This window comes from Moschus berezovskii, chromosome 1 (assembly GCF_049115385.1).
Source record: "Moschus berezovskii isolate FMDL1 chromosome 1, NW_MosBer_1.0, whole genome shotgun sequence".
NCBI classification, from domain to species: Eukaryota; Metazoa; Chordata; class Mammalia; order Artiodactyla; family Moschidae; genus Moschus; species Moschus berezovskii.
Window position 1 is genome coordinate 134,107,286 of NC_142460.1, and position 20,916 is coordinate 134,128,201.

Sequence of the window (20,916 nt, forward strand, 5' to 3'; positions counted from 1 at the left end):
TGTTGTGATCCACGTAGTCGAATATGAACATGAAGTCAAGTGGCTCTTAGGCAGCATCACTACCAACAAAGCTAGTGGAGGTGATGGAATTCCAGTTGAGCTGTTTCAAATCCTAAAAGATGATGATGTGAAAGTGCTGCACTCAATATGACAGCAAATTTGGAAAACTCAGCAGTGGCCATAGGAAGGTCAGTTTTCATTCCAATCCCAAAGAAAGGCAATGCCAAAGAGTGCTCAAACTACCGCACAATTGCACTCATCTCACATGTTAGCAAAATAATGTTTGAAATTCTGCAAGCCAGGCTTCAACAGTACGTGAACTGTGAACTTCCAGATGTTAAAGCTGGATATAGAAAAGGAAGAAGAACCAGAGATCAAATTGCCAACATCTGCTGGATCATCAAAAAAGCCAGAGAGTTCCAGAAAAACATCTACTTCTGCTTTATTTATATATTTATCTATTCAAAGGCCTTTTACTGTGTGGATCACAACAAACTGTGCAAAATCTTAAAGAGATGGGAATACCAGACCACCTGACCTGCCTCCTGAGAAATCTGTATGCAGGTCAAGAAGCAACAGTTATAATTGGACATGGAACAACAGACCGGTTCCAAATCGGGAAAGGAGTACGTCAAGGCTGTATATTGTCACCCTGCTTATTTAACTTATAGGCAGAGTACATCATGAGAAATGCCAGACTGGATGAAGCATGAGCTGGAATCAAGATTGCCAGGAGAAATATCAATAACCTCAAATATGCAGATGACATTACCCTTATGGCAGAAAGTGAAGAACTAAAGAGCCTCTTGATGAAAGTGAAAGAGGAGGGTGAAAAAGTTTGCTTAAAACTCAACATTCAAAAGACTAAGATCACAGCATCTGGTCCCATCACTTCATGGCAAATAGATGGGGAAACAATGGAAACAGTGACAGACTTTATTTTTCTGTGCTCCAAAACCACTGGAGATGGTGACCACAGCCATGAAACTAAAAGAAACTTGCTCCTTGGAAGAACAGCTATGATCAACCTAGACAGCATATTAAAAAGCAGAGACATTACTTTTCAAACAAAGGTCCATCTAGTCAAAGCTTTGGTTTTTCCAGTAGTCATGTATAGATGTGAGAGTTGGACTATAAAGAAAGCTGATCATCAAAGAATTGATGCTTTTGAACTGTGGTGTTGGAGGAGACTCTTGAGAGTCCCTTGGACAGCAAGGAGATCCAACCATTCCATTCTGAAGGAAATCAGTCCTGAATATTCATTGGAAGGACTGATGCTGAAGCTGAAACTCCAAATCCTTGGCCACCTGAATGGAAGAGCAGACTCATTGGAAAAGACCCTGATGCTGGGAAAGATTGAAGGCGGGAGGAGAAGGGGATGACAGAGGAGATGGTTGGATGGTGTCACCAACTCAATGGACATGAGTTTGAATAAGCTCCAGGAGTTGCTGATGGATGGCAAAGCCTAGCGTACTGCAGTCCATGGGGTCACAAAGAGTCGGACATGATCAATGACGGAACTGAACACAGTGAAAGGCTTTAGCAGAGTCAACGAAGTAGTTGATGTTTTTCTGAAATTTTCTTGCTTTTTCTATGAGCCAACAGATGTTGGCAATTTGATCTCTGATTCCTCTGCCTTTTGTAAATCCATCTTGAACATCTGGAAGTTCTCCATACAGGTACTGTTTAAGCCTAGCTTGGAGAATTTTGAGTATTACTTTGCTAGCATGTGAAATAAGCTCAATCGTGTGGTAGTTCGAACATTCTTTGGCATTGTCTTTCTTTGGGATTGGAGTGAAAACTGACCTTTTCCAATTCTGCGGCCACAGCTGAGTTTTCCAAATTTCCTGGCATTTCCAGTGCAGCATTTTATTTAACAGCGTCATCTTTTAGGCTTTGAAATAGCTCAGCTGGAATTCCATCACCTCCACTAGCTTTGTCGGTAGTGATGTTTCTTAAGGCCCACTTGACTTCGCACTCCAGCATGTCTGGCTCTAGGTGAGTGATCACACCATCGTGGTTATCTGGGTCATTAAGAGCTCTTTTGTACAGTTCTGTGTATTGTTGTCATCTCTTAATATCTTCTGCTTCTGGGTATCCACAGAGCCGGTTAAACCATACGCTCCATGAATGAATGATCATAAGACGAAGAGCTTCATGTTTGGAACTTCCAGGTCTTAGAAAGCAGGAGTCTATCAGCATCTTTGAAATATAATGTTAATAAAGTTTTGGTAATAGCGCCCACTAAACAAACTACAAGTCCCGGCTTCCTCCTAGAAAGTGACGAATCACGTGGCCGGCTAGGAATCCGGAAGTCTGGCCCGCTTGCCTAATCACGCCGGAGAAAGCTACAAAGTGGCGCCAGACTGGCCAATCCTGCGGGTGTTTGTTCCAAGCCCCGGCCGGGTCCCGCCTCCTCTCGCTGCGCTGACTGGTCGTTAGCGGGTGGCTGTAGAGGCGGTGACTGTGGCTTCTTCCCCGCTCTGCGCCCGGCTCCGCGCCCGTCCCGCGGCTCCGATTCCGCCATGGCTCCCAAAGGCGGCCCCAAGCAGCAGTCCGAGGAGGACCTGCTCCTGCAGGATTTCAGCCGCAACCTCTCGGCCAAGTCCTCGGCGCTTTTCTTCGGGAACGCCTTCATCGTGTCCGCCATCCCCATCTGTGAGCGCTTGCAGCGAGACGGGCTGGGCTGGGCTGGGCTGGGCGGGGACGTGGCAGGGCCGTGCGGAGGGCGAGGCGTGCCCTGGAGCCGCGCTCTGCCCCAGCTCCCCCTGGACTCGGGGGCTGCACGCAGCCTCTGTGGGCCTCCGGGATCGTGGTGGGTGGCATCCCAGGAAAGTCATCGTAGCACATTGTAAAAGTAGACTAGCTCATTCCCGGGCCTCAGGTCTGCGGATTGTGAGTTACTGGTTCTGGAATGGCGGCCTCAAATCTGTATTTCAGCTAACACCCGGGTTAAGATCTTGTGATGCTAACAGGCATATCGCCTGTTCTCCCCCCACCCGCTCGCCCCGTATAAGTATGGTTTGCTGTTACGAGATCTTAAACTTTTACTTTGGAGAAACTCTTGATTTAAGGTTAGAGACATTAACACTCTCAGTGAATAACTGGTTCACACAGAACATTATCTTCCGAAAGTAGTTGAACCAGTGTCAAGGTCCCAAGCTCTACTGTGTTTAAACTTTTTAATAATTCTGTTAGGGCAATTATAGAATTCTTACTTGAATGGAAAAACTTTACAGCCTTGGCCAAGGTTGTTTTTAGAGTTTAGGGATCCCAGATGTCAATCTCCTCTCTCCTACATTGTTGCACTGTTGGTGGGCAAATTCAGATGTATTTTCTCTCCCGACTTTTTATAAAACCCATGGTTCACTGACCGCACTGAGCATTGCCTTGATTTCAGATAACAGCCACGTCAGCGTGTGAACTCTGGTTTGGGACTACACGTGGAGTCTCGGAATGACTTGTAGTTAGTGTGATAGTACCCCGAAGAATGAAATTTGAAGTCTGAATCGTGATTTTGTTGAGCCAGAGTTTTCATTCTAGAAGCAGCAGAAATCTCATCATGGAGTAGTTATAGGAAGGTTATATTTTTCAAGTATTCTGAACTAGAAACACTTGGGACTTAACTTTTTCCTGGATATCACACTTAAACGAAATTCTTCTTACACTGTATTGGATTCTCTAATCCGGGCTGTATTTTACCAGGTTTAGCTATAGTTATTAATAACTCAGTAGGTTTTTGTAACTGGGTGGTAATGTTTTGTTTCTTTTTGTATCCCCCCACCCCCTTTTATCTTAATTCAGGGTTATATTGGCGAATATGGCATATGGATCTTATTCAGTCTGCTGTTCTGTATAGTGTGATGACCCTAGTAAGCACTTACTTGGTAGCCTTTGCTTACAAAAATGTGAAATTTGTTCTCAAGCACAAGTAAGTATATTTCTCAAATGAAAGTAAATATTGTTGCATTTTTATATAGTAGGGTGAATTCTGAAAGACCACTTGTGTGCGTGTGTTTTGGTGAGCATTAATTTGAGATATATTTTTATGTATATTTGGGGGGAGATATGTGTATGTATATTTGGATTAATTTGAGATATATGTGTATGTATATACGCATATATGTTTATATTTGGGGGAGATGTGTATGTATATTTGGATTAATTGGAAATATATGTGTATGTATATTGAGGGGTATGTATATATGATTGCAAAATGTGTAATCATAAATAATGGTATGAAGGAATAGCGACTAACTGAAAAGCAGAGACAGTGCTGCTAACACTGCTATGGAAGTGGGTGTTGAGATTGGAATTAGAACACTTAAGTACTAGCCTTAATCATGGGGCTCAGAAAAGCAAACCCATCAAGTAAATTAATATTTTCAAAGTCAAATGGAATTCTGGAAAGAATTGTTCTGGACTCTCCATGTAGAATTTTTGGATGTGAAAGAAGTGGTCTTTTTTTCTTTTACTCAACCTTGACATTTTTAATGCTAATTAGGCTACCATATTTCCTCTGTTTCTTCCTTCATTTTGTCATGTCACTCTCCTAATAACTCTTCATGACATTCTCTTTTCTAAAAGTATTAAAACCAGATTCTTCCAGGCCCTTGGAATGTGAATCCTTTGCCTCCTACCAGTCAGGCCTCATCTTTCAGGACTGGGGCTTAGGGCTTCCAACTCAGCCTTGAACATGACTCCTCCCCTCCCTCATTTAGAAACGTCTCCTTTTCTTTCCATTCTTACATGTCTGTTATTTTAAGCCTTAGGAATCCTTTCCAGAGAAATCGTAACTGTATTGTTCCTGTGTCAAGCTTTCTGGTGATGAGAAGCAGAAACACCTTGAGATGATCTCGGTTAACAAGCCTCCCCACTGTCATCCTGGATCCTTAGGAGTCTAGGTTGTACCTGACGGTTGCTGGAACAGCTAAATCCAGTCATCTCTGTTGTCTCCCTGCTTGGCAGCCCCTCTTCACCAGCTGCCATTTCAGAATTGAGCTCATCTCGGCCTCTGCTTTCCTGGGCTGTCCTTCTCATGAGGCATGGCCATCTGTGGATAGTGGGTCCTCAGAGTGGGTGTTTTGCATGACCCATCCTTTGTGATTCCCTTGGACCTTGGTCTCTTTGGGACCTAGTGTTTTTCACTTGTTTTACATATAATTTTTCATTCACCTTTTTGGAGTCAAAAATCATGCTCTTTCGCCTCATTTTTGCTTCCTGATTCTTGGGGACAGCTTCCATGTCCTTTGTTTATTTCTCTCACGATAGTTAATGATACATTTTGTTTATTCAGTGAAATTTCAGTGATCTCTGCCTGTAATGTGGAAGACTTGGGTTCAGTCCCTGGGTAGGGAGGATTCCCTGGAGAAGGGAATGCCTACCTACTCCAGTGTTCTTACCTGGAGAATTTCATGGACAGAGGAGCCCGGTGAGCCACAGCACATGGGGTTGCAAAGAATTGGATAAAACTGAACAACTAACATTTACATTTACTGACTTAATAGGATCTCTGAGTGGAATTATTTTTTAGTCATCATAGTTTTGGTTTAATATTAAATATTGCTACTGACATAAAAACTCCTACAGATTGGTAAGATTGTTAAGGCTTAAAGAGCCAGCAAGATGCTGCATGTGGGTAGGTGTTGGTGGTAAGGGGAATGGCTTCAGAGTCTATAGTCTGTATTCCAGTTCCCGCTCTGCTGATCTTAAGTGCAGACCCTTGGACCTGCATTTTATCTTTTGAGACTTCAGACTTCTGGGCTGTAAAATGGGAGTACTAATGGTACCTCTTGGGATGGTCAGGATTAAATGTGGTACGTGCAACACGTAGAGCGTGGTGTTCGGCATGTAATAAATGTTGGTGTGCAGTGTCGGAGAGGTTGGAGGTGAGAGAGCCCATAGGAAGTTCTTTTAACATGGTATGATTTTTAAGATGTTTATGAAGACTTTTTTTTTTAATCTCAGTTGGCTGGCTGCTGGGCCCCTGGATTTGCCTCTTGTCTTGTTTCAGAGCGTTCAGCGCTGAGTGAGATTTGTTTTCGGAGAGCACTGAGATGGAGGGAAGGGCTGAGTTGTAATAAACCTACAGTGTGGTTGTTAATGTCTTTTTAGGCAAGTATGGAATTTTAGACATAGAAGAGAAATTAGTTATCTGGGTAAATGTCTTCAGGACAGATGATGGACTATTTGTCTGAGAGATGCCTAGAGCCAGCTCTTTTGAAAATATTTTATTCTTATGTCCTAACATCCTAACAGTTGAGGTTCGTGTGTGTGTGTGTGTGTGTGTGTGTGTGCGCGCGCGCGCGCGCGCGCGCGTGTGTTTTCCTCCCTCTGGTCAGCTAAAAAGGTTTTTGCTGTAAACCATGTCCATTTCTTATCGGTTGGCCTTTCTTAGAAAAAAGCAGTCTTATGTGAAGTGCAAGAAACCTTTAATGAGTGCCTTGGATTTGCTGGAGATTGAAAGATGAGAGTCTGTGCCTGAAGAACAGAATTTTACGTAATACAATGAGTCACGGATAGCAGGTTATTATAATGTTCTATTTAGTTTCTTAAAGTAGCTCTTAAAACAGCTACCTGCTCCCTTAGCTGCTATTTTCTTTACATTTCAGAACCTATTTCCTTTTACTTATTTTCTAATTGGTTTTCCTCCCTCCAATTACCAATTTGTGGAAAAATGCATTAGTCAAAGCTGACTAAAGATTTTGTTTTTAACAGTGTCACATCTAACTTGATTATTGAGAAATAGATAAAATCAACCCAAATTTGGGGCTTCTCAGGAGGTTCAGTGGTAAAGAATCCACCTGCCAAAATGCAGGAGATGCAATAAATGTGGGTTTGATCCCTGGGTTAGGTAGATCCTCTGGGGTGGAAAATGGCTTAATTTGTAGCCCAGAAGCCCATGTTATTGAAGGTTGAAAGCTATTGCTGTTCATGATCTTGGGCTTTTCAGGAATCCATCCTGATTTTTCCACAGTTTTCCTTGGTCCACTGGCCAGAACTTAATGTAGTGTAGTAATGAAGGATTGGAACATTGATTGAACAGATGTCTGTCTCTATGGTCTACATCTGTGGCTTGTTTAATACATCTCAGTATTGTGTTGAAAGTTTTCTTAGTGACACTTTGTAGGCAATTGCTATATTTTGCTTGTGATCAGTTATTACTTTTTCTATGTTTACTGGTAGTCAGTTTGTCCTATATTATGAAAAGTAAATCATCAAATTTAAATGTCTCATGTTTGGGAGGCTTTTGTAGTTCATCATAGGTTAATTTTTATCTTCTCTTTCACTAGCAACCCCATCTGATAAAATTTATCTTGTAGTTTTTTTTTTTTTTTTTAGGATTATGTCTTTTTTTTTCTTCTTTATCTGACTCATCACTAAATATTTATATCTGATTTCTCAAATGACACTTTCAGTCTTTTCTGGCTGATACCATATTGTCTCTTGGTGCAACTCTCAAACCAGTAGTTTATTTAACAAACTCCTATGGTCAGTCCTTCACCAGGTGGTAATATTTCTTTTAGTGATATTCCCCTTTTGAATAGAGTTAAAAGCTTTAAGATTTTAGATTTCTCTAAGCTTAGTTTTCTCTCCTGTTATATATTGGAATTGAAATCATGTGTCATTTACTAGTGCCTTAACAAATTTATTTGTGGAACAGTTAATTTATGAGTTAAAACGAAGTGGAGCTATAATGACTCATAACTAAATTGTGCTGATAGCATTTGACTTTTATTTCCATATTAAATACCTAACTTTGGAAAATTCTCCCTTTTAAGCAGAATTCAAATCACATCACTAATAAACCACATCTTGGAAGTTTCTTGAACTCCCTCTCTTTTGGCTAGTATAGTGTAATAAGCTTGGAACTTTCTGTCCAGCTTGTTTTCTTGAAATGTAAAGTATGATACAGTTGCCAGTACAAGCTCGGGGTACAGAGTGTTTCTGAGAGAGAGCAGTGTTCACTCCTGGAGCATGTCGAGACTCTTTTTCTTTTCCTTTCAGAGTAGCGCAAAAGAGGGAAGATGCTGTTTCCAAAGAAGTGACTCGGAAACTCTCTGAAGCTGATAATAGAAAGATGTCTCGGAAGGAAAAAGATGAAAGGTTTGACGCCCTATTTAAGTGTTTGTGGTAACCAGAAAGGGGGGTATTTGTAAAAAATAGTTTTTTTGGTTTCTGCTTAAAGAACATGGGTATCAGAATTGTCTGAGAGAAACGTTGGTGTTGTAGAAGTTGTGGTAATGAGGATACTTGACTTTTTGAGCATTTATTACCACAGATACTTTCCTCCAAAGAGCCCCACGAGGTAGGTACTGTTGTTTTCTCCACTTTACGCCTGAGGACTCTGAGGTACAGAAAGCTAGGGTACATTGTTTCAAGGTCATAGGTTAGTGTGTGGTAAGGCCAGGGTAAGAACACAGGCATTCTGACATGAGCTTGTACTCCACTGCTCTGCCGGATTTAGGAGCGTGCAGAGCTGTGCAGTGCTTGGCTCTGCCACTCATTAGCTGTCTGACCTTTAGGTATCACCTAACCCTTGTTTCTGAAGGCTTTACATTGTGTCCTGTGTAAGCATTTTTAGGTGGTACTTCTGCTCCTGAACTTCCCTGGGCACATCTGGTTGTTGGTCATCTGCATTGTTTGGGAAAAAGAAAAGAATTAGGTTTGTCTCCTGTTGCCCAATTCTTTGCCATATTTATTAGCGCCATCCCCAGTTTTTCCTGCTGGCTGCTGCTAGAAGTCTAACGAACAGTCTAACGTCTGAATACAAGTCTCTGAACGATTGAATAAACTTGCGCTTAAGAGTTGCCAGATGGTTTAATGAAGTCATAAGTTGAGCCTGTTTTCACGCATCTTAAGTTTTAGTATCCATAAGGTGCTTTGTGAAATGGAATTTTTATCCCACTTTGCTCCAGAAAGACTTTGTGGGGACTTACAATATTAAATTGCATATAAAACAAAGCAGTGCAATTTTAAAAGATCAGAAACCAATGAAAAGTAAGAAGAGGTGGATGAATGAGGACCTCAGGGTTAGTTACAGCAGTTGGGCACAGAACTTAGCTCTGAGCTTCCAAGTGTCACAGGGCATGTCTGAGGTCATCCAGCTTTCATTGTCGGATGAGAAGCAGCAGGCATGTCCTTCTGAAGAGAAACTTTCCTGGCACTGAATCTTGGACGGACTTTATCAAGTGGATCCTTACGTAAGGGACACAGAGTAACTTAATGAACAGTGTCTTCTACAGTGGTTTTGGACAGGCACCAAACATTATTGAAGTAATTATGTCCTATGACTCCTTCATAAAACTGAAGGAACACTATTAAAGTCCTCAGAGCAAAGGCCTGTTTTTTAGGGAGCAGCCTTGAGGACTTCTGGCTCTGTGTAACTTTTTGATCACAAATTTTTGCATAGGGATAGATACTAGAGAATCTAGACCACCTTTTTTAACCTTTTTATTGAATTAACAATATTTACTAGAACAGTGGTTCTTAAATTGGAGTGCACTTCATAGTTACCCAAATTTCAAAATGATTTTTATAAGCTTTTACTAGTCTTAGAGGTTTTAGATGACTAATTATATCAGAGATGGCAAATGGGTCTCTCTGCCCACTGCAGACTTCCTGATTTGGTCTGGTACTTGCTCTTCATCCTGGGATGTGTCTCAGAATCTTTCTCAGCATGGAAGAAAGGTAGTTTCGACCAGCAGATCAGTTGGAATCGGAAATGAAGCCTCTTTGCCATTGGCTGGATCAGATATTTCAGATTAGGGTGAAATGGAGGTTATTGATATTTAAAATTCAGAGCATCAGAAAATTGTAAAGTTTCTGTTCTTTTCATCAGTAAAAATGTGTGCTGTTTGTAATTGTGGCCTCTCAGAAAGGCCACACTGGATACAGTTGTACCAAGATCTGTAGTCATTATTGATGCGGTAACTGGATCCACGACTCCCTTTAAGATCTAGTGTTTTTTTCCCTCAAAAGTTGTTTCCAAGAGATTTAAGAGAAGGCTTATTGGCATGTTTCTACCTAGATAGGTATCTCTCGAAGCTTCATCTGCAGTCATTCGGAATATCGATTATGTGCCACTTTGAACTGCTTTTCCATCTATGCAAGGATGGAAACTAGCAGAGGAGGATCAGATTCATTAATGCTTGTCCCAGGATATGAGTGTTATTTCTCCTTGACTTACTGATGGTCCATTGTTAGTATTATCAGATTATAAGACTTGCTGAGTATGGTCTCAACTTCTCTCCTGCTTTAGGAAGTACTCCTTGGACAAAGGACTACTTGAGAAGTGCTCTCTCAAACTAGGTTTCCTACCAGTGAGGCTCTGGCAGAACCACTGCTGATGGGGGGATCGGGAGTCCTAGCTAGCCTTCTTCAAAATAAACCAGGATATGGCTGGACTAAAAAAAGTTCTGAGAGCTGCCAGACAGTCCTGACTGGGTATACCCCCATGTAACTCATGGCCTTTGGGAGCTGGGACAACCTCAACGATTGAACCACTCTTTCATGGAAAACATCTTGAAGTTAGTTCTGATTCAGGGCTTGGGAGGGAGTTCGGGAGAAGCGCTGTGGTAGAGACGGGATAATTTAATTGCCAATAGTGAAGTCATGCCTGTAGCCTATTTAAGGAGCCTGTCTTCACTGGGTCTTGTGCCAGACTTAAAAACAGCGTTTTGTAGCATTAAACCATGTAGAGACTATGGACATTTCTGGACTGGGCTGGTGTTTTCTTTGATCATTGATAGAATGGAATATTGTATTAATTCCAAATCATATATTTTTTTAAATTTACATTTAAACTTCTCTGAAATCAGAAGCTGCTTTATAGTTGATAGCTGTGTTTAATATAAGGTCTTTCACATCTCCCAAACGTTACAGTAGACGAAGATTGATGGTATCCACAGAATCAAGGAAACATGGCATATATATTAGAAACCATGAATTTCTTCCGATGAAGACAAGGTGCTAATACCTTTCATTTAGCTCCTTTACAGCCAGGCTTGTTGACCTTGCATTACAACAAGGTGAATAAAACACGGCAGTTACAATGACATTAGCCATTGTGCTAGCCTTAGGATTAGTTGGGGGTACCATCTGGCCCCAGAGTAATGTATTTTTCTGGAGGAGAAAGCATCAATGGCAGTGTCTTTGAGCCTTTTAGATAATGACCCACAGTATAAATATTTTACTGTTTGACTAAATACTTTTACATACACACACGTAAATGTTCCATAGAACAAAGTTATTACCCTATTGTATGTGATACACTTGATACTTTTCTGTTTTTTTTTCTATTTAATTTTTTTTTATTTTTCATTTTTTATTTTTATTATTTATTTTTTATTTCATTTTTTTTCACTCAGGAATTTTTCCTGAACAGTGGATCCACTCAGTTGATTTCACATCCCGTTACTAGGTTAGAACCTTCCTACTCTTTTAAAAATTGCTTTACAAAGTTAATTAACTGAGGATAATAAAGACCCCCTTATTCACAGGCACCCTGGAACTTCTATTGCCCCTGTGGAAAGTGGATTAAATAAAAAGTAATTGGGTTTCACGGGAGTAAAAATTCCTCCTAATGATCAAGCAGATTCTTAGTTCGAATTAAGTAAAGATGGCTAAAGAGAGTCACAGACAAGTCTGTTTCTGCGATGTGACAGCTGGTTTTCTCCATGGGCTTGTCTTAAGGTGTAACATTGAAGGCTGAAATCTGTAGACTGTAGAGTCTCAAGCCTGCAAACAGGCGAGAAAGCCCTTTCAGGCTGCTAATCAATAGTTTGTTTTCGGTGAGTATCTAGAGAAAGATGCCTATTTTGGTTGCTGATAAAATCAAGCTAATTGTGATTAATCAGTTCCTTCCTCTAATGCTTAAACTGCTGGGAAAAAAGGTGATATACCCAGCTACTTGAGCATCGATAAATGTTAGATCCCCGACCAGGGACTGAACCCAGGCCCTGGCATTGAAAGCACTGAATCCTGACTACTAGACCACCAGGAAATTTCTGAGCATCGATAAAATGAAATATCTTTTTTAGTAGAATAAAGGGGACAGTGCTGACTGAATTTAATATTAAAAACACATTCTGCCCAGAACACTTAAGGAGGAACTTATCTTGCAATGAGCTAGAACCGTGTGGTATTTAACATTTTTACTGCCTACTGAAAAACTAAATGACTTGTTTCTGTATCCACAGAATCTTGTGGAAGAAGAATGAAGTTGCTGATTATGAAGCGACAACATTTTCCATCTTCTATAATAACACCCTATTTCTGGTTTTGGTCATTGTTGCTTCCTTCTTCATACTGAAGAACTTCAACCCCACAGTGTATCCTTTTAAAGGTTGATTATCCTTTTTAGAAGTCTAGAAACAGTTCATTTTGGTTTTTATTTGTCTGAGTGGTTTTTTAACAAAAACTGCAAAGGGAGTCAGTCCCTTAATAAGCACTTTGACCTTAGGCATGTTTCTGGATGTTTAAAATAAGGGCTTTTGGTTTGATTTGAAGTTCTTTTAATTTTATGATCAAGACTTCATGATAAATAATGAGTATTGCAAAGCAGTCTTATATATATGATGATGTGTACCTGCCTGGTTTAAAAAAAACAAACATGCTAAGGAGCCAAAGCAAACTTGCCTTCTTTGACAGCTCCTGGCATAAGCCCTGTATCTACTGGTACTCTGGGGCTTTGGGGTTGGGTGGATAGCCAGTGGAGTTAAATTGGCACATTTTATAACAGCTTAATAGTGTTTCAAGTTGCTGTTAAATTGAGCTTTTGGATAAGAATCAGTCTTCTCTTGTTAAGGTAATTTATTAAAAGTGTTATCCAGGAATGTGCAGCCAAATTTTCAACAGTAGGAGATTCTGATGTAATAAAATAGCAGATACTCTCCAACTTTTATCTTCTGGGAATACTGGAGTGATTTACCCCAAACACTCTAGTCCTGAGACTGAGAGTAGCTGCAAACTTTGTGAACCTCCTTGCTTTCACAGGCCAGCTGAAGCCAAAACACTGACAGACAAGGAAAACTTATTTTTCCTTTGCTGTTGATGCGGGGGTTGGTAAAGAAATCAAGTCTCTTCTTCCTCCCTATGTTCTTTGATCAGCTTTTTTCCTGAAGGTTAAATGGAATTCAGATGTTTTCTTTGTGATCATGTGTTCTAGGTTTGTCTCAAGTGTTTTCTATTGGAACGTATTTCCTGTGAATGTTCTTCATAGTCTCCTCTCTGGTAAATTGTATTTGCAGACAATGGAACTGCACATTATTGTCATTAGCGTGTCAGGAGGAAAACAGTACATCCCAAGGAGGTGGCTTCTTTTTGTTTTGTTGAAAACCAATTTGGGGTTGATTTTTCCTTAACATTGAATTCTTACAGGAACTACATTTTGTCCATAAGTGCTTCCTCAGGCCTCATCGCCCTCCTGTCTACTGGCTCCAAGTAGACTGCCTCAGCTCTGCCACCCCCTCCTCCCCACTGCCCCGACTTTGTATCTATGGGTGGCCTGTGGTATGTGGAAAAGGAGCAGGGTGGTCAGGGTTGAAGACACACAAGCTGTTTTTATAAGTCTGGAGTTTGAGGGTTTAAAAAACCCAACAAAATGTAATTCAATATTTGTTTATTGGCTCTTTTTTTTTGGGCAGATTGTTGAAATTAAATGAATTGAAAGGGAAACTCAGAGTACCAGGACATTTATTAAAAGGCAAAAAGTGTTGCAATGTGTTATAATCACAAGAGGAGAAAATAACTTGTTTCCTTGATTTGTCAGAGGTCACAGTAACCTGGACTGAGCTGTTATTATTTATAATAGTAGCAAGAAGTTAATAACTGGTTCTGTGTGTTCCAAGCACAATATTACAACTTTTTTTTTGTTTTGAACCATAAATATCAGAATGAATCCTCTCCCTCTGGGGGACTGAACAGAAGCGTCATGCTTGCAACATGGTTTCTCCAACTTGAAGAAGAGAAACTTGTGGAAAAGTTGTGTTTTTTTTTTTTTTTTTTTTAAGAAGAAAGGCAGCCAAGGTAATAGCCTAAAAATAGTACCCAGGCATATGAGAGTTGTCCTGTGGGGTTAAAGCACACACTGTTCAGCTCTGTAGCATTAGCCCTGGGGGTGTCCAGGGAGGTTAGCTCAACCCTCCCATGTTGGTTTGACCTGTTAAGAGAATGGAATCATTGTTTCCTCTTGACCAGGGTCTCACATCACCGGAGGAATGTTCAGTAAGAGAGTCTCTTTACTGAATATTGACGTGTAGGAGACCAAAGTAATTTTTGTGATCTTAGTTCTGGAATTCTAAAAACTCTCCAAGGAATTACAGTGGTTTTGGTACTGCTCAGCATTTTTCCATGAGGACTTTAATAAATTTGACATTTTAGTCCACAAGTTCCCATCAGTTGTAAACAAAATACTGATCTCTTCAGTCCTGGTGGGTCCAGCCAAGAGCAGTCTCCTGCATTTTTTAACCAATGTGTTTATAAGTAATTGTTTTTGCATGATTTGAAAAAGTTTGAGCTTTTCTTAACTTTCATCACTTAAAAGGTTATGGACTCACAGATGATACTAGCTTTTGACCACATTCAGTACCTTTCTATAAGCAGTTTGTTCTTATTGTTGTTTAGTTGCTAAACTGTATCCCAACTCTTTGTGACCCCATGGACTGTAGCTCACCAGGCTCCTCTGTCCATGGATTTTCCAGGCACGAATACTGGAGTGGGTTGCCATTTCCTTCTCCAGGGGATCTTCCTGACCCAGGGATCGAACTTTACCATTTGGGTATCCCATTCTACAAGCAATACCTCAAAGGAAATTGTTCCTAGTTTCTAATCTTAACTTTAATATTTGGTTTCCACTTCTAAATTTAAGATAAATGTTGCATTCACTGTTTATAGAAAGATATTCAACAGGAGTTCATCTTCTGTTTCCATCTGCTCCAAGTTTTGGGAGGTCACCTAAGAACCTAGAAGGAAAATGAGCTAGGAGTACATTTGCCTAGTGACCCAAATCATCATTGTTTTCAGCTGAGGATTATGGTTCGTCATGGCTTCTAGAAGTTTGCAGTTCTTTACTTTTCTCTGGTACGTTGTTACCCGTGCCATCACTGAATAATACGGAGTGAATGGGGGAAAAGTCAGAAGTATCCTGCAAAGTGTTAGTATAGCACATAAGAATTAATTATGTTTTAACTTTTTTTCCCTGTTGATTAAAGAGTCAATAGTTTGACTGGTGGCCTGCTGTTTATACCAAATGTATCTGCTTATTTGACAAAATGACTGTTTAACAAGCCACCAGTATTTACTATTTGTTACCAAAGTTGGGCCAATTTTTTACCTGTAATTTTTAAAGTGCAGGTAAAAGATTGCCACTAGATGGCAGTGCCTGTACAGATGGGAAAAATTAGTGTTATAATACAGTATACCTGAGACAGGGTGTCGACATAAGGGCATCAGTATTACATTCTTAGTAAAGTGTCTCTTGAATTAATAAACTGAATAATTTGTAGGAAAGTGAGGAAGCAAAATTTGGTTTTGTTCTTGAATTTTTCCTATGGCACTGTTTGTTTTTAAACATAGTAATAGTTTCTATACTGTTAGATAAATTCCTGTGTATCAGTTTCTGATGGTTCCACAGTTTCCATTAAGGACTTACCATGCAGTGCTTTACTGTTGGGAGCTGCAAAACCTTTCCTCCAGTCCTCTCCCTGTCATCTGGAAAGACTAGCGCACAGAATTATGATGTACTGGATCTGGCTTAGTTAGTAAAAATCAGCTGTAGAATTTTTATCTTAAAAATACCCCATATCCAACACCAGGAGAATTAAAGAGGTTTTACTCTAATTGGGATTCAGAGTGATTTAATTCCAGTTTTGACACCGCTTGTGATAAGTGCTGGAGCATTTTACATTTCCCTGTTTTTAGTTTCTTCATTTATTATAAATTAATAAGAACTTGGGTTGAAATAATTCTTAGCCAGTAAAAATTTACTGCCTAACCTATTTGGTATATTATTCTAGCTTGGCTAGAATAATTTGAAACAAGTTTGAAGTTAACAAATACGGAGGTTGGATTTATACTCAAAATTCTTGTGAAAGGTCTTGCTCTTTTTTTTTTTTTTGGCCGCACCGCAGGCCTTGAAGGATCTTAGTTCACCAGCCACGGATTAAACCCAAGCCCTCTGCATTGGAAGCGAGGAGTTTCAGCCACTGGACCGCCAGGGAAGTCCTCGTAGCCAAGCTTTTTTAACTTAAAAAGTCACATACTGTTACTTTAAAGCTAAAAAAAAATCACCCCTAAAAGACCTCTAGACGGGAGCACAACATACTGGATTCTAGGCCTGGTTCTGCCATCAGCTTGCGGATGAGGTGGGGCGAGTCCTTTAATGTCGTCAGGCCTGGGTTCCTCGTTTGCCCGGAGGGGGATGGACTCAAGGATGGTGAAGGCTGGTCGAAGCCCTGACATCTCTCGGGTGACCCCTGGTGCACACCATGGACAAAGATGCAGTGGCAGTTCTTCAAGTGGGAAGCCAGACACAGGGCTTCTAGTTTTTATTTCCCTTGGCTGAAGTTTCGGTATGTGGCTGGCTGCCACCCAGGTTACCCTTTGGAATGGTATGTTCTGTGCCAAGGAAGTCTTTCCAGAAAAGAAGAAAATGAGAGGGCATGGAAATTTTTCTTAAGGATAAAATTGTGAAATGTATTTATAGTATATTCACCATGGCAGATGATTTGAATATAAAACGAGATGTTCCCATGTTCAAGCAGTAATGTTTGTTTGATTTAATTTGCAGTTTCTTTTTTTTTTTAAATAATTACATCTCTTTATTTTTGGCTGTGCTGGGTCTGCATTGCTGCATGCAGGCTTTCTCTAGTCGCAGACAGCAGTGACTTCTCGTTGGGGAGCACGGGCTGTAGAGCGCCCAGCCATGGTACATGGGTTTAGCTGCTCCGCATCATGGGGGATCTTAGTTCCTGGACCAGGGATCGAATGCATGTTCACTGCATTGGTAGGCAAATTCTTAATCACCTACAGGTTCTTTTAAAGGAGTTTGAGAACCTTTAACCTTAGTACTGAATATTTCTAAAATCCGAGGAGAAATATCTTTTAGTAGCTAATCACTTTCTCCATTAAGAGAAGAAAAGTTTGGGTTACAATTTAAATTTTTTTGTAAAGCTATTTCTGTTAGGTATCATTCAGTGAGGCTTACCTGCCAGCAGCATTTTTATTTAGATTCTTACTGCCTGTTAAGACGGAGGTATATATATATACCGCCTTCTAGTGATAGATCATATAAAAACTAATTGTGAGATTAAATGCATGTATGCTTTTATTACTCAAAGCAAATAAATTACAATTCTAATTAGATGACTTCAGCTCATTTATGCATATAGTAGTTCACTGGATTGATTGAACACACAATGAACAACTGAAAAATGATCCATTTCCATTATTAATCTGATACTTTTGGACAGAAAACCCCAAAATTTTTGGTATTTCATACTAACACTTTTAAGATTTAGAAAACCATGAAACACATATCTGGAAATGATGGCAGAAAATAGCATTTTAAGCTGATAGTATACTTCTTCTGTAAATCTCATTGATTTCTACTTGGGTGGACCTGTTGGCCAGTGAATTAGAATGTTGTACATGCTCAGGTGTCCAAACAGAGATATAGGACCTCCCCCCTTGACATACACCTTCAAACCGGAAAAAAGTTTTCTCCCTCCTTACAGGGACACACACAGTATCCTCAGGTTTTCTCTAGTGGTATATGTAGGGAGCCAATAGTGGCAGGGCTGGTAATACCTCAGCTGAGTGCCACAAGGCTAGGCCCCATTAATCCATGCAGAGAGGTTTCATGCATATAGTGTAATACACATAGTGTGATTATGGAGTCGGGAAGTTCTTTAACATTTGCTTTTCTTTGGGTGTGTTACTTTACCCAGCATATGTTGAGTAGTGACAGCATTTTCACAAAGCCCATGATTTAAGTTCATGTTAAAAACACCAAACATTATGCTGTAAAATCCCAGTCTAATTAAACAGCAAACATTTGCCTTTCTAGGTGTTTTTACAGGTTTACTTACAAAAGTGAGCATGTGTATATTTATTTTTAAAGCGCAAATATTTAAACTTGCAGAAGCTGTGCCTACAAGCAGTCAAAAAGTATAAAGCAGGTTTTAGTAAAATGTAGAAAAATGAATACTTCATTGCAGGTACATTTTATTCAAAGCAAATCTTCTGTAGTAGTGTAATTCTCGCTTTCATAAATTAACCAAACTGTCTCTAGGTAAAGATGGGGGTCTTCATCCTCTTACCATCCCTCCATGTAAATGAACATATTATTATTAGAATCCTAACAGACACTTTGGAGAAACTGCTATACAGGGCCATTTTTGAGGCCAAGCAATGCTAAAAGGTAATGAAAGCATATAGTAATTTATGAAACAACGTGAACATGAAAATAGAAAAAAAATTCAGTAAAATTGTTTCATCTGATTCTCTCAAGCAAGACTTGTGAGTGAACATAGCCTCCTCTTTCTGATGCAATCCACACTGAATCTGTGGATTCTGTAATATATTCGTACAACCTTTTTTAAGTTACTAAGTGCCCGAAGGTCTTTTCCCTGCCATATACTTAACTTTGCCTAAACGTGAGGTGTACAGAGCAATGTAAGAATAGGTGACTCCAGTCCAAGGTAAGAAAATAGAATGGATTTTCCTGTTTGTGAGTTTTTAGGTATGTTCATAATTTCAGGTGCACAGTGGTAGCGACAGCAGACACCTCAGAATCCAGGGACACTAGAGGTTGAGCAGTGGGCTGCTAAGTGATTCAAAACACTGGCTAGTAACACCATCCTGTACCTCTAAAGACCGCTGTTTCACCCATGCAGCTCCTTGTGGCCCATGCATTGCCTTAAGATCTATAGTCCTTTTTGCTGTAGGGCTTGTTGCGCAATATGTTATCAATCTCGTTGACCACGTGTGATGTCATCTTTGGGAGAACCTGACAGCCCAAGAAGAACAAAGGATGTAGTCAGGACTTGGTACTTGATTTTTGTACTAACTGTTAAGTGACATCATCTAGATTTGGATACGTGTAAAAATCACCACTAAATGCTGCCTCCCCAGCAGACAGGAAGGTCCGTAAGGTCAGGGGCCTTGTCTGTTCACACTGCAGCTCTAGAGCCTGTAAGGGGGCTTGGCCCTCAGTCGGTGCTCATAATTATTGGTTGTCATAAAAATATAGAATACCTAGAGCAGCTCTGTCCAATAGAAATAAAATGAGAGCTGTAGATGTAATTTGAGATTTTCCAGTGGCCGTGGTGTTGGAGAAGACTCTTGAGAGTCCCTTGTACCACAAGGAGATCCAACCAGTCCATTCTAAGGGAGATCGATCCTGGGTGTTCACTGGAAGGACTGATGCTAAAGCTGAAACTGCAATACTTTGGCCACCTCATGCGACGAGTTGACTCACTGGAAAAGACTCTGATGCTGGGAAAGGTTGGGGGCGGGAGGAGAAGGGCACGACGGAGAATGAGATGGCTGGATGGCATCACCGACTCTGTGGACATGAGTTTGAGTGAACTCCGGGAGTTGGTGATGGACAGGGAGGCCTGGCGTGCTGTGATTCATGGGGTCGCAGAGAGTCCGACACGACTGAGCAACTGAACTGAACAGTCGGAGAAGGCAATGGCAAGCCAGTCCAGTACTCTTGCCTAGAAAATCCCATGGATGGGGTAGCCTGGTAGGCTGCCGTCCGTGGGGTCGCTAAGGGTTGGACACGACTGAGCAACTTCACTTTCACTTTTCACTTTCACACATTGGAGAAGGAAATGGCAACCCACTCCAGTGTTCTTGCCTGGAGAATCCCAAGGACGGGGGAGCCTGGTGGGCTTCCGTCTATGGGGTCACACAGAGTCGGACATGACTGAAGTGACTTAGCAGCAGCAGCAGTGGCCACAGTAATAAAAGTGGAAAGAAGCAGGTGAAATTAATATACTTTTTTCTCCATTAGAGTTGAAATATCATTTGAACTTGTAGTCAGTATAGAATGTAATTAAGATGTTTTGCATGTTTTTAAGTCTTTCAGACCCCGTGCACATTTTGCACTTCTAATTCCATCTGGATTCGCTGCCTTACACACAGTAGCCATGTGTGGCTGGAGACTACAGGAGTGGACAGCACGGGTCTAGAGACTGAGATTCTAGCTGGTGGGCATAACCCTGGTGAAGGATAGCTGCAGGTTAACTGGCATCCCAGGCTGATGGAAGAGCATAAAGTGAGAAGTCTGTGAATGGGGTGATAGAAGTGGGGAGAGAGTATGGGAGGTGTGGAGATGATGGGAAGAGGGAAGTTGTAAAGAATGGAAGACTTTGAATGCCGTTTTTTGGAATAGGAACTTTATGCAGTAGGTGATGGGGAACCCTCTGAGGACTTGTCAGCTGTGAATGACCCCATCAGGCACCTGGACATATTCTGAAGGATCAATTGGAAGATTGAAAGGGGATACAGATGTTAAAAATACTCCAATCATAGCCAGACACTAAGAGTCTTAACTAGACAGTAGTGTGTGCGTACGCAGTCATGTTTGACTCTGTGACCGCATGGACTGTAGCCGATCAGGCTCCTCTGTCCATGGGATTTCCCAGGTGAGAATACTCGAGTGGGTCGCCATTTCCTACTCAAGGGATTTTCCCGACCCAGAGATGGAACCCGCGTGTCTTGCGTCTCCTGCACTGGCAGGCAGATTCTTTACCATGGCGTCACCTGGGAAGAGAGTGGTGGGGGAGGAGAAAAGCAGTGACTTGGAGGGAGATTTTGGAGGCTGATGGTGACCTCAAGACTGGGTGACTAGGAAGATACTGGTGTAGGTAACTGTAGAGAGACCACAGGAGGAGAAGTTAGGAGCAT

General features: G+C 40.9%; 2 protein-coding genes across 3 annotated transcripts in view; one reads left to right on the top strand and one right to left on the bottom strand.

The window, feature by feature from the left end:
- Positions 1 to 2,431: 2,431 nt before the first annotated feature.
- Positions 2,432 to 16,802, top strand: SSR3 (signal sequence receptor subunit 3). The gene is made up of 5 exons (XM_055411191.2): positions 2,432 to 2,658; positions 3,805 to 3,931; positions 8,008 to 8,106; positions 12,201 to 12,332; positions 13,381 to 16,802. Exons 1-5 carry the CDS (start codon positions 2,526 to 2,528, stop codon positions 13,445 to 13,447), a joined length of 558 nt encoding a protein of 185 aa, XP_055267166.1. The 5' UTR covers positions 2,432 to 2,525; the 3' UTR covers positions 13,448 to 16,802.
- An 813-nt stretch (positions 16,803 to 17,615) lies between these two features.
- KCNAB1 (potassium voltage-gated channel subfamily A regulatory beta subunit 1) overlaps positions 17,616 to 20,916 on the bottom strand; it is a 450,018-nt gene continuing 446,717 nt past the window's right edge. For both annotated transcript variants that reach the window (XM_055411178.2, XM_055411184.2), the window contains exon 14: positions 17,616 to 19,009. In XM_055411178.2, coding sequence (XP_055267153.1) covers positions 18,920 to 19,009 — 90 coding nt within the window. In that variant the 3' untranslated portion in view covers positions 17,616 to 18,919. The remainder of the gene's footprint in view (positions 19,010 to 20,916) is intronic.

Coding starts and splice junctions, on each gene's coding strand:
- SSR3 (XM_055411191.2), top strand. CDS start 2,526: ATGGCTCCCAAAGGCGGCCCCAAGCAGCAGTCCGAGGAGGACCTGCTC. Junction 3,932..8,007: donor AAATTTGTTCTCAAGCACAA/GTAAGTATATTT, acceptor TTTTCCTTTCAG/AGTAGCGCAAAAGAGGGAAG. Junction 8,107..12,200: donor CGGAAGGAAAAAGATGAAAG/GTTTGACGCCCT, acceptor CTGTATCCACAG/AATCTTGTGGAAGAAGAATG.